Below are 19,638 nucleotides of genomic sequence, written 5' to 3' on the forward strand. Positions count from 1 at the left end.
CTATTTTCAGGTTCTGTGCCAAATGACTATTAGCCTAAATGTGTTACTAAATTTAATTTACATTAATTTATTGTGTGAGCCCCTGATTATATGTTGCATGTTCTTGTTTTTTTTTTACAAGACAAACGATTTATAGTGTTTTGAAAAAAATGGATGGATTTATAGCGTTTTGAAAAAAAATTTAACTTTTAATTTATCATAAACAATATTATTGTTTGATTTAATAATCATTGTTTAACATGTTCAGACTGAGCCAATAAAACATTTTAACAGGATAAATTGAATATTCACAAAATGTGTGGGTCTAGGTAAAAAATATAATTTTCCTGAAAACTATTGAAATGGATTTATAGCGTTTTGGAAAAGAACTCCTCATTTGTTTATTTGTTATTGGATTTTATTTATAGCTTTATCAAAAGCCGTTAGCTAAGACATCTTCAGTGATCATTTGGGGCTTCAATATGCTTAATTATGATCAAAATATCAGGGAATTAAAAAAATGTCCTTAACAGCAAAATATATATTATAAATATATATTGTTTTATTAAATCAGATGTTGAAAAACTTTTTTTTTTGCTTTAACTAAAGTGCAAAAACAACAAGCACAAAACTAACGCCACATCTCTCTCTCCTGTCGTTTTTCCCGTTGCTCATATAAATGAGAAGGTGTGAGGAGTGGTGTGTGTGAAATAGACAGGAAGTGATGCGTGAATATATGTATATTGTATATATAAAAACAGAGTTCTGACAGACAGGAAGTGATGCGGAGTACCTGCAGTATGAGCTCCTGCAGCTGAGACTGCTTGTGTTTAATTCTCTCGAGTCGTCTCTGCCGCTCGACCTGCAGGAGACACACAGATCAAACACTCACGCATGAATACAGCGGTGTGTTAATAATGTGTGTGTGTTAGCGCTGCACGATTAATCACAATGAAACCGCACGTGATTTGACAAAGGCTGAGATTATTTTATGGCAGGCTGACAGTGCAGCAGCTGATGATGAGTAAATGCTCCATCTTAACACCAGAGGGCGTCACACACACACACTAACACACACACACACACACACACACTCACACTAACACACATCCCTCTGAACACCAGAGGGCGTCACACACACACACACACACACACACACACACACACACACACACACACACACTAACACACATCCCTCTGAACACCAGAGGGCGTCACACACACACACTAACACACACACACACACACACACACACACACACACACACTAACACACATCCCTCTGAACACCAAAGGGCGTCACACACACACACTCACACTAACACACATCCCTATGAACACCAGAGGGCGTCACACACACACACTAACACACACACTCACACTAACACACATCCCTATGAACACCAGAGGGCGTCACACACACACATTAACACACACACACACACACACTAACACACATCCCTCTGAACACCAGAGGGCGTCACACACACACATTAACACACACACACACACACACACTAACACACATCCCTCTGAACACCAGAGGGCGTCTCACACACACAAACTAACACACACACACACACTCACACTAACACACATCCCTCTGAACACCAGAGGGGGTCACACACACACATTAAAACACACACACACACACACACACTCACACTAACACACATCCCTCTGAACACCAGAGGGCGTCACACACACACATTAACACACACACACACACACACTAACACACATCCCTCTGAACACCAGAGGGCGTCACACACACACACTAACACACACACTCACACTAACACACATCCCTATGAACACCAGAGGGCGTCACACACACACATTAACACACACACACACACACACTAACACACATCCCTCTGAACACCAGAGGGCGACACACACACACACACACACACACACACACACACACACTAACACACACACACACACCATATATCCCTCTGAACACCAGAGGGCGTCACGCACACTAACACACACACACTCACACACACACTCACACTAACACACACACACTAACACACACACACACACACCACATATCCCTCTGAACACCAGAGGGCGTCACACACACTAACACACACACACTCACACACACACACACACTAGCACACTCACACACATCCCTCTGAACACCAGAGTGCGTCTCACACACACACACACACACACACATCCCTCTGAACACCAGAGGCCGTCTCATACACACACACACACACACACACATCCCTGTGAACACCAGAGGGCGTCACACACACCAACACACACACACACACACACACTCACACACACACTCACACTAACACACACCTACACACACACTAACACATCTCTCTGAACACCAGAGGGCGTCTCACACACACACACACACACACACACACACACACCCCTCTGAACACCAGAGGGCGTCTCACACACACACCTAAACACACACACACACTTCCCTCTGAACACCAGAGGACGTCAGACACACACACACACACACACACACACACACACACACTAACACACACACACACACACACACACACACACACACACACACACTCACACTAACACACATCCCTCTGAACACCAAAGGGCGTCACACACACACACTCACACTAACACACATCCCTATGAACACCAGAGGGGGTCACACACACACACACTAACACACACACTCACACTAACACACATCCCTATGAACACCAGAGGGCGTCACACACACACATTAACACACACACACACACACACACACACTAACACACATCCCTCTGAACACCAGAGGGCGTCACACACACACATTAACACACACACACACACACACTAACACACATCCCTCTGAACACCAGAGGGCGTCACACACACACACTAACACACACACTCACACTAACACACATCCCTATGAACACCAGAGGGCGTCACACACACACATTAACACACACACACACACACACACACTAACACACATCCCTCTGAACACCAGAGGGCGTCACACACACACATTAACACACACACACACACACACACACTAACACACATCCCTCTGAACACCAGAGGGCGTCTCACACACACAAACTAACACACACACACACACACACTCACACTAACACACATCCCTCTGAACACCAGAGGGGGTCACACACACATTAAAACACACACACACACTCACACTTACACACACCCCTCTGAACACCAGAGGGCGTCACACACACACACTAACACACACACTCACACTAACACACATCCCTATGAACACCAGAGGGCGTCACACACACACATTAACACACACACACACACACACACACTAACACACATCCCTCTGAACACCAGAGGGCGTCTCACACACACACACTAACACACACACTCACACTAACACACATCCCTATGAACACCAGAGGGCGTCACACACACACATTAACACACACACACACACACACACACACTAACACACATCCCTCTGAACACCAGAGGGCGTCACACACACACATTAACACACACACACACACACACACACTAACACACATCCCTCTGAACACCAGAGGGCGTCACACACACACACTAACACACACACTCACACTAACACACATCCCTATGAACACCAGAGGGCGTCACACACACACATTAACACACACACACACACACACACACTAACACACATCCCTCTGAACACCAGAGGGCGTCACACACACACATTAACACACACACACACACACACACACACTAACACACATCCCTCTGAACACCAGAGGGCGTCTCACACACACAAACTAACACACACACACACACACACTCACACTAACACACATCCCTCTGAACACCAGAGGGGGTCACACACACATTAAAACACACACACACACACACACTCACACTTACACACACCCCTCTGAACACCAGAGGGCGTCACACACACACACTAACACACACACTCACACTAACACACATCCCTATGAACACCAGAGGGCGTCACACACACACATTAACACACACACACACACACACACACTAACACACATCCCTCTGAACACCAGAGGGCGTCTCACACACACAAACTAACACACACACACACACACTCACACTAACACACATCCCTCTGAACACCAGAGGGCGTCTCACACACACACACACACACTAACACACACACACACACACTAACACACATCCCTCTGAACACCAAAGGGCGTCACACACACTAACACACACACACACACACACACACTAACACACATCCCTCTGAATACCAGAGGGCGTCACACACACACACACACACACACACTAACACACATCCCTCTGAACACCAGAGGGCGTCACGCACACTAACACACACACACTCACACACACACTCACACTAACACACACACACTAACACACACACACACACACCACATATCCCTCTGAACACCAGAGGGCGTCACACACACTAACACACACACACTCACACACACACACATCCCTCTGAACACCAGAGTGCGTCTCACACACACACACACACACATCCCTCTGAACACCAGAGTGCGTCTCACACACACACACACACACACACACACACACACACACACATACACACATCCCTCTGAACACCAGAGTGCGTCTCACACACACACACACACACATCCCTCTGAACACCAGAGGCCGTCTCATACACACACACACACACACATACACACACACACATCCCTGTGAACACCAGAGGGCGTCACACACACCAACACACACACACACACACACACACTCACACACACACTCACACTCACACTAACACACACCTACACACACACTAACACATCTCTCTGAACACCAGAGGGCGTCTCACACACACACACACACACACACACACACACACCCCTCTGAACACCAGAGGGCGTCTCACACACACACCTAAACACACACACACACTTCCCTCTGAACACCAGAGGACGTCAGACACACACACACACACACACACTCACACTAACACACACACTAACACACTCACACTAACACACACACACTTCCCTCTGAACACCAGAGGACGTCAGACACACACACACACACACACACTCACACTAACACACACACTAACACACTCACACTAACACACACACACTTCCCTCTGAACACCAGAGGGCGTGACACACACACACACACACACACACACACACCTAAACACACACACACACACACACACACAAGCACTTCCCTCTGAACACCAGAGGGCGTCACACACACACTAACACACATCCGTCTGAACACCAGAGGGCGTCACTCACACACACACACACACACGCACACACACACACAGAACCTGCCGGACCTGCAGATCCTCACACTCCTGCGCAGAGTTCGTGGGGAATCCAATCCACTTGATCTCCTTCTTGTCTTTGGAGATGATGTTCATGGCCATCAGGACGTTGAGAGCGTCGTAAACTCGTCTGCGGATGTTCTTCTGATCGTACACGTGCTGGAGGACCAATGACACGAGCCGGTGAGCCACGTCTCTGGAGCCGCCGATACGTTACACTTCCAAATGCGCAAATTGAAAATACGGCCCACGTCAATTTTTAAATTGTTAAAAACAATAAAAATGACAAATACAATTTTAAAAAACAAATTTTAAATAAATTTTTTACGGCCCACGTCAATTTCACAGAAACTCTCATATTTCGCAAAAATGTTTTTACGCTCGCATGAGGTGTTTTTTCAGGCAGTTCGAAAAAGGAAAATTTCACGAAACTGCAATGGAAACAGTTTTTGCGCATTTACAGGTCACATGGTGTACGTATGTTTGGACAGTAGACGAGAGTTCTTTATTAATCTCATAGAAGACTGAAGTATTACTGAATACTGGATTCTAAAACATTAAGAAACGCCACAATCAAGATCATAAAGCAGAACTGCCATTAATGTTGTATAATGTTATAATATAATCATAACGTTATAATGTCGTACTGACTCCTTCTATTAATAATAACGGCTAGTGCGCTGCCGGAGATATACGCAAACATACTAACATCCGTTGCCAGAATTGTGGGATGACTTATGGCGAGATAATGGATAATGGAAACGCATCATTTCGCAATAGTTTTATATCGACATTTAGAAAATATGTATTTCTGTGAGTGAATGCTGCAAAATCACGATCATAAATTCACAACATTAAAGGCGATTTTCTCAATGTTTAGATTTTTTTGCATCCTCAGATTCCAGATTTTCATTCCCAAATATTCTCTGTGTGTGACTGACCGCCTCGTTCGGGGAGATGTGTGTGTGTGTGTGTGTGTGTGTGTGTGTGTGTGTGTGTGTGTGTGTGTGACTGACCACCTCGTTCGGGGAGATGTGTGTGTGTGTGTGTGTGTGACTGACCACCTCGTTCGGGGAGATGTGTGTGTGTGTGTGTGTGTGTGTGTGTGTGTGTGACTGACCACCTCGTTCGGGGAGATGTGTGTGTGTGTGTGTGTGTGTGTGTGTGTGTGTGTGTGTGTGTGACTGACCACCTCGTTCGGGGAGATGTGTGTGTGTGTGTGTGTGTGTGTGTGACTGACCACCTCGTTCGGGGAGGTGTGTGTGTGTGTGTGTGTGTGTGTGTGTGTGTGTGTGTGTGTGTGTGTGTGTGTGTGTGTGTGTGTGACTGACCACCTCGTTCGGGGAGGTGTGTGTGTGTGTGTGTGTGTGTGTGTGACTGACCGCCTCGTTCGGAGAGATGTGTGTGTGTGTGTGTGTGTGTGTGACTGACCGCCTCGTTCGGGGAGATGTGTGTGTGTGTGTGTGTGTGTGTGTGTGTGTGACTGACCGCCTCGTTCGGGGAGATGTGTGTGTGTGTGTGTGACTGACCGCCTCGTTCGGGGATATGTGTGTGTGTGTGTGTGTGTGTGTGTGTGTGTGTGTGTGACTGACCGCCTCGTTCGGGGAGATGTGTGTGTGTGTGTGTGACTGACCGCCTCGTTCGGGGAGATGTGTGTGTGTGTGTGACTGACCGCCTCGTTCGGGGAGATGTGTGTGTGTGTGTGTGACTGACCGCCTCGTTCGGGGAGATGTGTGTGTGTGTGTGTGACTGACCGCCTCGTTCGGGGAGATATGTGTGTGTGTGTGTGTGTGTGTGTGACTGACCGCCTCGTTCGGGGAGATATGTGTGTGTGTGTGTGTGTTTGACTGACCGCCTCGTTCGGGGAGATATGTGTGTGTGTGTGTGTGACTGACCGCCTCGTTCGGGGAGATATGTGTGTGTGTGTGTGTGACTGACCGCCTCGTTCGGGGAGATGTGTGTGTGTGTGTGACTGACCGCCTCGTTCGGGAAGATGTGTGTGTGTGTGTGTGTGTGTGTGTGTGTGTGTGACTGACCGCCTCGTTCGGGGAGATGTGTGTGTGTGTGTGTGTGACTGACCGCCTCGTTCGGGGAGATGTGTGTGTGTGTGTGTGACTGACCGCCTCGTTCGGGGAGATGTGTATGTGTGTGTGTGTGTGTGTGTGTGTGTGTGTGTGTGACTGACCGCCTCGTTCGGGGAGATGTGTGTGTGTGTGTGACTGACCGCCTCGTTCGGGGAGATATGTGTGTGTGTGTGTGTGTTTGACTGACCGCCTCGTTCGGGGAGATATGTGTGTGTGTGTGTGTGACTGACCGCCTCGTTCGGGGAGATATGTGTGTGTGTGTGTGTGACTGACCGCCTCGTTCGGGGAGATGTGTGTGTGTGTGTGACTGACCGCCTCGTTCGGGAAGATGTGTGTGTGTGTGTGTGTGTGTGTGTGTGACTGACCGCCTCGTTCGGGGAGATGTGTGTGTGTGTGTGTGTGTGACTGACCGCCTCGTTCGGGGAGATGTGTGTGTGTGTGTGTGTGTGTGTGACTGACCGCCTCGTTCGGGGAGATGTGTATGTGTGTGTGTGTGTGTGTGTGTGTGTGTGTGTGTGTGTGTGTGTGTGTGTGTGTGTGACTGACCGCCTCGTTCGGGGAGATATGTGTGTGTGTGTGTGTGACTGACCGCCTCGTTCGGGGAGATGTGTGTGTGTGTGTGACTGACCGCCTCGTTCGGGGAGATGTGTGTGTGTGTGTGTGTGACTGACCGCCTCATTCGGGGAGATGTGTGTGTGTGACTGACCGCCTCGTTCGGGGAGATATGTGTGTGTGTGTGTGTGACTGACCGCCTCGTTCGGGGAGATGTGTGTGTGTGTGTGCGTGTGACTGACCGCCTCGTTCGGGGAGATGTGTGTGTGTGTGTGTGTGTGTGACTGACCGCCTCGTTCGGGGAGATGTGTGTGTGTGACTGACCGCCTCGTTCGGGGAGATATGTGTGTGTGTGTGTGACTGACCGCCTCGTTCGGGGAGGTGTGTGTGTGTGTGTGTGACTGACCGCCTCGTTCGGGGAGGTGTGTGTGTGTGTGTGTGTGTGTGTGACTGACCGCCTCGTTCGGGGAGATGTGTGTGTGTGTGTGTGTGTGTGTGACTGACCGCCTCGTTCGGGGAGATAAGTGTGTGTGTGTGTGTGTGACTGACCGCCTCGTTCGGGGAGATGTGTGTGTGTGTGTGCGTGTGTTTGTGTGACTGACCGCCTCGTTCGGGGAGGTGTGTGTGTGTGTGTGTGTGTGTGACTGACCGCCTCGTTCTGGGAGATGTGTGTGTGTGTGTGTGTGTGACTGACCGCCTCGTTCGGGGAGATGTGTGTGTGTGTGTGACTGACCGCCTCGTTCGGGGAGATGTGTGTGTGTGTGTGTGTGTGACTGACCACCTCGTTCGGGGAGATGTGTGTTTGTGTGTGTGTGTGTGTGTGTGTGTGTTTGTGTGTGTGTGTGTGTGTGTGTGACTGACCGCCTCGTTCGGGGAGATGTGTGTGTGTGTGTGTGACTGACCGCCTCGTTCGGGGAGATGTGTGTGTGTGTGTGACTGACCGCCTCGTTCGGGGAGATGTGTGTGTGTGTGTGACTGACCGCCTCGTTCGGGGAGATGTGTGTGTGTGTGTGTGACTGACCGCCTCGTTCGGGGAGATGTGTGTGTGTGTGTGACTGACCGCCTCGTTCGGGGAGATGTGTGTGTGTGTGTGTGACTGACCGCCTCGTTCGGGGAGATGTGTGTGTGTGTGTGTGTATGACTGACCGCCTCGTTCGGGGAGATGTGTGTGTGTGTGTGACTGACCGCCTCGTTCGGGGAGATGTGTGTGTGTGTGTGTGACTGACCGCCTCGTTCGGGGAGATGTGTGTGTGTGTGTGTGTGTGACTGACCGCCTCGTTCGGGGAGATGTGTGTGTGTGTGTGACTGACCGCCTCGTTCGGGGAGATGTGTGTGTGTGTGTGACTGACCGCCTCGTTCGGGGAGATGTGTGTGTGTGTGTGACTGACCGCCTCGTTCGGGGAGATGTGTGTGTGTGTGTGTGTGTGATTGACCGCCTCGTTTGGGGAGATGTGTGTGTGTGTGTGTGTGACTGACTGCCTCGTTCGGGGAGATGTGTGTGTGTGTGTGACTGACCGCCTCGTTCGGGGAGATGTGTGTGTGTGTGTGTGTGTGACTGACCGCCTCGTTCGGGGAGATGTGTGTGTGTGTGTGACTGACCGCCTCGTTCGGGGAGATGTGTGTGTGTGTGTGACTGACCGCCTCGTTCGGGGAGATGTGTGTGTGTGTGTGACTGACCGCCTCGTTCGGGGAGATGTGTGTGTCTGCGGAGCTGAACTCCGTCACCAGCTCGTCTGCTACCTCGTTGTAGGACGTCACCACTTTCTTCTGCACCTTCTCACACACTTTCATGGAGAAATGCCTCAAACCCTTCCCGCTCTTATCGCCTTTCCTGCTGCGCCTGCCGGAGGAGCACCAGACCTCAACAACAACACAACAACAACAACAACACAACACACAGTGCTAGTGATGGGTCATTCGTGAACATTGATGGGTCGGTCATTGCATGTGTCACATGACTAGTGATCGACCGATGTATCGGTTTACCGATATTTTTCCCGATATTCAAGCATTTTCCCATAATCGGGAATCGGTTTTGTAATATCGGATTTTCCGATAAACGGCGCCAACTTGTGGCCGTTTTGAGAATTCCGCCATTGCGGCCCGCGTCTGAGGAGATCAGTCAATAACAACTCTGTGCACAGGTAAAGTATATGTTCTACTTGCTTTGCTTTAATTATTCAACTTTATTTAACATAACAGACATGCATGCAGAAATGAGATTTGAGACATAAATGCCTGATATAGTTTATTTATGCAGCTTGGTTCTAAAAAATTGAGACGAACTCATTGAGCCACGAAGCGTAATCCGTCATGTCCTTCACCAATAAAGACGTAACTTTACATGAATTAAATAAAACAGACATGAATGAGTGCATGTTGAAAATAAAAGCGCTGAATTTAATTCTCTATCTGTTGTATTTGCTCACCATTAGTCTCGAAAAAAAAGTTAGTTCATATTGCTGAGCACTCACTGGGTTGATGATCAGGAATGCTCAAGCACGGCCACTGAATGAAACTTTTGACAAGATTATCTTGTTTAAACACCCTAGATTATATTATCATTTACTACATAGCAATTATTTCGCTAATACACATCTAAATATACCGCTTTGTGGAAATTAATTATTTATTATCTGCACGCGCGATCGCGGTTGAGTAACGTATAGCCTAATGTTATAGTTATGTGTAAATGCATAGATAAACAGCACTTTGTCATAAAGCATTTCATGATCTAGACCGACAAAAATATTAATAATAATTAATAACATACTAGTTGGAAAATGCAATGATGTATATGCTGTTTTGTTTGTTACTTTCCTGATGTTATAGGCTATTCCAGCTAATATTATGCAGTGAATTAATATTACCCAGTGAATTATTCCTCACTCTTAGTTTACACCTATTAAACGGCACATAAACCTTCTAAAACTGTTTAAAATGAATTACATTTCTGCAAAGATGATATGACTCCCCTGTCAATTATTTTTTCCATATGAAAACATTAGACTTTTAACATTTATTTTGCCTATTGTTAACATTGTTGCTGCTGATGCTTATAAATGATATGTATAATTTAGATATAAATTATATAATGTAATAATATAAATGTTTTTATTGTAATTTGATTAGTTTACCATTTATGAAAACAAATAAACATATCCAAATATGTTAGAATAGTTTTTGTGCTTTATTTTTTACCTCATCAAAGCTTTTATTTTTAAACAAAGACACTTAGTAACAGTGCACTTTATTTTTTGGACTCAGACCCCTCTATTTATTTGTGTATAAATATAAAGGGTTTTTTTTTTTTTGTATGCAAGGAGGGAGTGATTGTTATAAATAAAATGGTTTGTTCAGTTCATTTGTGTTGTAATAATTGTGCCACAAACAGAAGTATAACAGTAAATAAATATCGGTTCTGCATATCGGTTATCGGGCACATACACATGCAAATAATCGGTATCGGTATCGGTTATAAAAAATCAATATCGGTCGATCACTACACATGACTAATGAACCAAAGACTCGGAAGGTAAATGAAATATTTATGTTCTCTGTAAACTATCTCTGGCTGCATTATAATGATTTCTTAACTCAAAATATGATCAAGATTCCACAGGATGTTTACAGGGAATTTGTCTGTTAAAAGTATAACATTTAAAGCCACTTAAATGAATGAAGTGACTCGAATAAAGATTCGTTCATTTTGATGAACGAGAGAGTCAGTAAAATCACCCGAACTTGTCGTCACTGTAGAGTTCAGAACATCATGATGTTCCTCGGACTCTTCTAACAGGCTCGTACACACACTGCAAAACTACATTTATAGGACTTTTCAAGCACTACTTTTTTGGGTTTTCAAGGATGACAATCAGAGATCGTACTTATCAAACAATATCTTTATTATCTTTCAAATTCTAAAAAAATGTAAACACATTTTTTGAAATACTACCAATAAAGTGCAGCACATGCAAGTTAACTTTATTCAAAATAATTTTTCTCATGAATATATGATTGACCTGAAGAATGAAAGCTGTATTATATTATATTGTATATATATTACGCTTATAGTCATGCGAAAAGTCTTTATTTCTATATCAGTGGTAATTTTGCATGAAAATATTGCGTATCATTGAAAAGATTAAACACTAATTTCATATAAATTGTCTTTCAGTAATTATGACTGTTTAAAATGTTTTTTTTTAGACTTAAATACAAAGTCAAATTCAAGCACTTCAAGCTCCTTGTACGAACACTGTTTTAAGGGCCTAAATGACATCACTTCCTGTGTGGCACTATTTTATGGCAGGTTCTATTTGCTTTAAAGGGACATTAGAACAGCAACATCACCAAAACACGGAAGTTTGAACACTGCAAATAGTTACATTTTGAGTAACATTCATATTCCTCCCACGGGGAAACAAGCTCATTTCCATGTGACTGATTACAGTGCATTGTGGGACACCAGTTTGATGATATCATGAGCTGTGACAAACACTGAGCAATAAACTCGGGCGGCACGACTCACTGAAGCAACACCAACATCAAGATTCGGCTTCGTGCAACCATCGAAATATATATAAATAGTGATTTTTTTTAATAGTAAATTTTATTTTAAAGAGAAATATTTCAATTTTATTAGGTCTTATTTTGTTTTTTACTTATTTAGCAATAATAAATAAGTATTAATTTATAGTCATATCAATGTATAATAATTATTAAATAATTGTTTTATTACATTTTATGCTATTTTATAGACATATTGATACAGAATCAAATAATTTGAAAATTATTATATTGTACATTTTTTTAATATTAATAAATATTTTATAGTTAATATTTTTTACATCAATTATTGTAACATTAAATAATAATGCAAATAAGTATTTTTTTTATTTAGTAGTAATACTCATATTTTAATTTGATTGTTATACTATTTTATAGACATATTCATACAGAATTACAGAAGTCTGGCCTGATTTTGCAGATCTACAATCAAACAGAGAAAACCGGGAAATATTAGTATTGTATTGTACATAATTTTTTTTTTATATTTCTTGTACTTTATTTTGGATTAACTTATTATTGTAACATTAAATAGTAATTTAAATAATGCAGATAAGTAAAATTTTATTTAGTAGTAATAATAATGTTCATTTTTTAATAATTTTTAATTCTATTTTTATACTATTTTATAGACATATTGATACCGAATCACAGACGTCTGGCCTGATTTTGCATCCCAACAACAACCAACAACCGCAAACCAGGTTTTATTTGTTTGTTTAATCACATTTTTAAGCACATTTCCCTCAGGATCGTGCCGCCCACTATCGCCACAGTGCGGATCGCAGGAACATCATGTGATCTACAGATGCTGAGCAGACGTGCACTAACCCAGAGGACCAGGGCGAGGACTCGTGTGTGTTCTGGGTCTGAGGCGTGTGGAAGTGTGTGTTGGGTGAGCGCGGGCCGGGTAACAGAACCGTCCTCTGAGGGGTTCCCATCACCTGCAGGAACACACACACACACACACACACACACACACACACAAACACACACACACACCTTTATTTATACAGCGCTTTACAGCACAGTGTAAACAGTTACAGTGTTTTAAAGCAGCTTTACAGAGATAACAGGAAAATAATGCAACAAAGTTTGTTTCTAGAAGAAACTTGCGTCACAGTCCAGCTTAAGTAAGTTCAGTGATGGTTCATTTATGTTGTAATAATAAGTTATTAATTTAGTTCTTATACACGGGTGAAACTCGAAAAATTAGAATATCGTGCAAAAGTTATAATTTTGATGATTATGGCGTACAGCTTATGAAAACCCCAAATTAAATATCTCAGAAAATTAGAATATTACATGAAATCAATAAAAAAAAGGATTTTAAATACAGAAATGTCGGCCCTCTGAAAAGTATAATCATGCATATGTATATAGTTATATATACTAAATATATTAGTTTCACCTTTTAATTTGAATTACTGAAATACATGTTGCACGATATTCTAATTTTTCGAGTTTCACCTGTACATTTATATATATATAATATAGACGCTCTGGAGAAAACTGTGATGTCATCGTCCAGCTCAGCTCTCATATAATGGTGTCAATGCAGGAGATCAATAATATTGTGGAATATTAAATTAAATATTATATTAAATGTCCTCAACTAAACCAGAGGGAAGGAACCGAAACTCCATCAGTGACGGAATGGAGAAAAACTCTTGTGAGAAACCAGACTCAGTCTCAGTTCTCCGCTGGCCAATGACCCACCAGTGTGTGATTATGATTATGATTCGGGCAGCATTACAGGTCAGAGGTCCGATTGGATCAGAACCTTCAGAATATCACAATCACAAGAGTTATTCTGCGACCGCTTCTCCGGATGAGCACCTGTGTGTTGCAGTCAGTAAGAGGATGATGATGATGATGAAGAGGCTAATCCCGCTGACTCTGGTGTTCTGTGATCCGCTTACACACACTCTCACGGGTCACCTCACACAATGTTAATGGAGGGCTTTACGCCAGAGACCCAGTGGGCGGGCCAGCGAGTGTGGTCATGTGACTGCTCATGCTTCATTAACTCATCCTTCCCTCGGGTCATTTTGACCCCAAACTCATTTTTTTTAAAGATATTTTTATAATCATTTTATAATGTGTGTCTGAACGCACACTGAAGAGAAACTGACTTTAGGACCCAGAGGAACAGCTCATTTACTCCATATAGAGATATAAGGCCATCTAGAGTCATGAAATATCATCTTATATTATTATATTTCCACAAGAGCTCAAACACTCCCAATGTGAGATATTTAGAGCTGAATTAAAAGGGTTATGCATGAAATTGTGAGTTATTTTGAATTTAAGATGATTGGGAATGTGCTTTAATTACTGTTTATTTATTGATCAAATCTAGTACTTTAATGGTAAATAAAATAAATCTCTAAAATAAAATGCATTAAAAAATAGAAAAAATATTATCAAAATGAAATAAAATAAGCTTTCTGAACAAGAAAAAAAAAAGTAAAATTTTATGGCTTCGGCTCATTTTGACCCGCAAGTGTGTGTGTGTGTGTGTGTGTGTGTGTGTGTGTGTGTGTGTGTGACTGCGAGACTCTTAACACATACAGTGTGTGTGTGTGTGTGTGTGTGTGTGTGTGTGTGTGTGTCTGCGAGACTCTTAACACATACAGTGTGTGTGTGTGTGTGTGTGTGTGTGCGACTGCGAGACTCTTAACACATACAGTGTGTGTGTGTGTGTGTGTGTGTGTGTGTGTGTGTGTGTGTGTGTGTCTGCGAGACTCTTAACACATACAGTGTGTGTGTGTGTGTGTGTGTGTGTGTGTGTGCGACTGCGAGACTCTTAACACATACAGTGTGTGTGTGTGTGTGTGTGTGTGTGTGTGTGTGTGTGTGTGTGACTGCGAGACTCTTAACACATACAGTGTGTGTGTGTGTGTGTGTGTGTGTGTGTGTTTGTGTGTGTGTGTGACTGCGAGACTCTTAACACATACAGTGTGTGTGTGGGTGTGTGTGTGTGTGTGCGACTGCGAGACTCTTAACACATACAGTGTGTGTGTGTGTGTGTGTGTGTGTGTTTGTGTGTGTGTGTGTGTGTGTGTGACTGCGAGACTCTTAACACATACAGTGTGTGTGTGGGTGTGTGTGTGTGTGTGTGTGTGTGTGTGTGTGTGTGTGCGACTGCGAGACTCTTAACACATACAGTGTGTGTGTGTGTGTGTGTGTGTGTGTGTGTGTGTGTGTGTGTGTGTGTGTGTGTGCGACTGCGAGACTCTTAACACATACAGTGTGTGTGTGTGTGTGTGTGTGTGTGTGTGTGTGTGTGTGTGTGTGTGTGTGTGTGTGTGTGTGTGTGTGTGCGACTGCGAGACTCTTAACACATACAGTGTGTGTGTGTGTGTGTGTGTGTGTGTGTGTGTGACTGCGAGACTCTTAACACATGCAGTGTGTGTGTGTGTGTGTGTGTGTGACTGCGAGACTCTTAACACATGCAGTGTGTGTGTGTGTGTGTGTGTGACTGCGAGACTCTTACCACATGTGGCAGCACATGAGCGCCGGTGAGTGTTTTAGGCAGGATCTGTTTGACCGCAGAGATGGACGCCGGAACAGTCAGGAACGACAGCACACCTGCAGCTGCAGCACACACACACACACACACACACACACACACACACACACACACACACAAACAGTCAATGACTGGTGAGTTATTAGATCCGCTGTAAATGTCCTTCAGCTGCTTTAACATTTAAAGTCGTTCACTTTCAACACACAGGCTTTAAAAGCAGAAACATACGGTTAAAGAGTTTATTAAATGCTCTCAGCAAACACAGGAGTCGAGGTGACATTAGTGATCTACCAATGTTTACTAGCTTTACATCAATTACAGTTTACAAGTTTGGGGTCTGTAACATTTTTAATGTGAAAGAGTCTCTTCTGCTCATCAAAGCTGCGTTTATATGATCAAAAATACAGTAAAACAGTGAAATATTATTATAATGTAAATCAGCTGTTTTCTATGTGAATATATAGTAAAGTGTAATTTATTATTGATAATCAAAGCTGAATTTTCAGCATCATTACTCCAGTCTTCAGTGTCACATGATCCTTCAGAAATCACTATAATATGAAGATTTGCTGCTCAAGAAACATTTATGATTATTATCAGTGTTGAAAACAGTTCATATTTTAGTGGAAACTGTGATACATTTTATTTTATCATGATTATTTTATGAATAGAAAGTTCAAATGAACAGCATTTATTTGAAATAGAATCTTTTGTAACATTATAAATGTCACTTTGGATCAAATGAATGCGTACTTGATGAATAAAAGTATATTAAAAAAATAAACTTTTGAACAGTAGTATATATTTTTATCACATTATTAGCATTCAAAACGTATATATAAATCAATAATTGCATTATATTTTCTCATTTTTGTAGTTTAAATAGCTGTCGACTAATTTGATCATCTTAAGAAAAATCATCAAACATTATTTTTAATCAAATGCCACTTTTGATCAACTTAATACATCCCTGATAAAAGATATTAAAAACAATATTTGGACAGTGATGTAACTTTACACAGACAAGGTTAGTCAGTGATTCTATTGCATTAGTCAAACATTAACAGTAATAATGTTTAGACCACAAAGTTTTGTATCCTAATTATTGTACTTTGAATGTTTATTCCAGAGCTCAGACTTCTATTTTCTATGGTTGACAGACGCTGACATCTGAACCCCAGCTGTCGTTACCCATCATGCACTGGGCTCAGGGTGTACTCACGTTTTCCCGGACTCAGAGTCTGGTTGACAAACAGCTTTATCTCTCCTTTAGTTTCTTTGAGTCCAGCCTGAGGATCAGAGAGATTATAAAAGAGCTTATTGGAGATTATAATTTTCAAAAATACTGGAATTATTACATCAACAAGAGTTTGCGGATGCTTGTGTTTAATAATCATAGAAACAACATCAATACACAGCAACAATCTATCAATATCAGTAGAGATGCACGATATATCGGCCAACATATCGGCATCGACCGATTTATGTTCATTTTTAATGTTATCGGCCCAATAAGAACATTTGTCTGATATATTAAAGCCGATAAATAATGTAATGTTTCCTTCAGCTGAGACGCTTCAGATGCGACTGTTCAACATGATGGTTATGAATTGCTTGAAATATGATTGAAATAACTTGAATAAAGGAAAATACAGTTTTAAATAAAGTCTACATAAAATTGTGAGAACATTATAATTGTGTGTTTGGGTCATGGCTTTTAATTTTGAGATTTTGTTTTTGTAATCAGGCTCTCAATAATTATCTAAAAATTTAGATTTTATATAATCAATATATATAAATTGATATAGATTATAAATCGATATATCGTACAATATATCGGTTATCGCATTTCAAATATAAAGATTTATCGGTTATCGGACAATATTTTCATATCGGTGCATCCGTAAATATCAGTATATGCGTTACAGTGGCTGAATTAATCTTAATTTCCAGCAGAAATGACTCAGTTTCTGTGCTGTTAGATGTCATATCATCCATCATTACATGTGAGTTTAATGTTTGCCCCCTGTGAATGGTCAACCTCAATGCAAACGAGACATGTAAAACGTAATCGTAAACTAGTCTGGACAACGAAATATGGGCTACAATAAACACACGTGTGTCTCTAATATTGTGAAGCGTGTGTTTCTTACATCTTTAGCCATGATGGAGACCTGAGTGTGTGGCCAGTCTTCGCTCGAGACGGCAGTTCTGCTGAAACACAAAACACAAATAATAAACTCAGCATGGAAGTGAAGTTGCGCTAGTCTTTTCTCCTGTATTGTGTGGTATATCGAGTGAAACGCTTCTGAAACAAGAAAAGATGTGGGCGGGGCTTGATTGTGTCTGTGGGGAAGTGATTGGATGGTTGTGGTTTGCTATTGGCTGATCTCATGTGAGTGACAGGTTGCCCCGCCCTCGCGCCAGTAAACACGTCATCATCAGAGATGAAAGGTATTCTGATTCAAGATTACAGTGAACAGTCAGATATTATGAACTTACATAATGCATGTTTATTAACTCCATGTTTATTGGACTAAGATGAATATTTATGAAATTGTGTCCACACATATAAACAACAACAAGATGAAAGTTTTTTTGACTTTTCTGAGCTCAATTGAATGGAAGTCCGTTTCCACCACATAAGAAAAATATGCTTTAGTAAATCTTAATGATGTTTTAATCACATAAAAAGTCATAATTATGACATATCTGAATGAGGCTGCCATAATTTCTATGTATTTATGTCATGATTATTTACTTTTAAAAACGGGGTGTTCGGAGAGCGACGCGAATCATTATCGCATCGCGATCCTCGCGCGGGTGTTCGCGTTAGCTCGACGCTGCTAACGCTAAGCTAACCTAACCTAGCGAGCTAACGCTTCCACTTACCTCACACACACACAAACTACCTAATATACACTGATGTGTCTTACCTTAATAACCCCACTCACATCCGCATCATATCTCGCGCTGATATTTACAGTTAGTTGGATAAAAGTCTGTGTTTATCGCCCGCGAGCTACTTTAGCAATTACTCCAAAGCAGTCAGTCAAACTGAGCTTGGCGGCCTCCCGTGAGCGCGAGTCCTGATTGGATACACGCAGTGTGACGTCGGCGCACATTCACAACTCCAATGGGAAACCCGAGTCATCTCAGCGAATCGATTCGTAAATGAATCACTGATTCACTCGAGTCATCACAACCAGAATCTTTCGCCACAGTTACTAGTTATTGTAATATGTTCATGTTTTGGCAATATTGTGTTACACAACCAAGCTAATAAAGCTCATTTGAAATTGAAAAAAAGAAAAGAAATAGAAATTTTTTTACTATTATAACGGTTTTATTAACGTAGTAAATATGGTAGCCTATACATAATCAAAATCATAACAGAAAAAAAAGAGACTGAAAGCTCAATCAGTGCGAAGGAAACCCCATAGTAAGTTGTGTATGCGTATGTTAAGATATGGTTAATGTAGTAAGTAACTTTTAGTAAAGAGTATAGAAGTAACTTCTATACTCTTTGCTTTTAGGGAATTTTAGGTTAGCGAATCGATTCGAATGAATCATTTATAGAATGGTCCATTGACTCGCACAGCTCTCGATCTGAACTTTGCATTTGGTGTTAATTCTGCTAT

General features: G+C 42.5%; 1 protein-coding gene across 2 annotated transcripts in view; it reads right to left on the bottom strand.

Annotated features, from left to right (window-relative positions):
* Positions 1 to 19,098, bottom strand: part of tfdp1b (transcription factor Dp-1, b) — a 40,835-nt gene extending 21,737 nt beyond the window's left edge. Inside the window, exons 1-8 of one of the 2 annotated variants that reach the window (XM_077238095.1) lie at positions 18,934 to 19,098; positions 18,151 to 18,211; positions 17,220 to 17,286; positions 15,962 to 16,062; positions 13,294 to 13,406; positions 9,571 to 9,733; positions 5,270 to 5,416; positions 773 to 841 (exon numbers count right to left, since the gene is read on the bottom strand). In XM_077238095.1, coding sequence (XP_077094210.1) covers positions 773 to 841; positions 5,270 to 5,416; positions 9,571 to 9,733; positions 13,294 to 13,406; positions 15,962 to 16,062; positions 17,220 to 17,286; positions 18,151 to 18,162 — 672 coding nt within the window. In that variant the 5' untranslated portion in view covers positions 18,163 to 18,211; positions 18,934 to 19,098. The remainder of the gene's footprint in view (positions 1 to 772; positions 842 to 5,269; positions 5,417 to 9,570; positions 9,734 to 13,293; positions 13,407 to 15,961; positions 16,063 to 17,219; positions 17,287 to 18,150; positions 18,212 to 18,933) is intronic. The other variant, XM_077238096.1, reaches the window with a different exon arrangement.
* Between the last annotated feature and the right edge of the window lie 540 nt (positions 19,099 to 19,638).

The sequence above is a fragment of the Siphateles boraxobius genome, unplaced genomic scaffold (assembly GCF_051911475.1).
Source record: "Siphateles boraxobius isolate OS27281-9 unplaced genomic scaffold, OSU_SipBor_1 215, whole genome shotgun sequence".
Taxonomy (NCBI): Eukaryota; Metazoa; Chordata; class Actinopteri; order Cypriniformes; family Leuciscidae; genus Siphateles; species Siphateles boraxobius.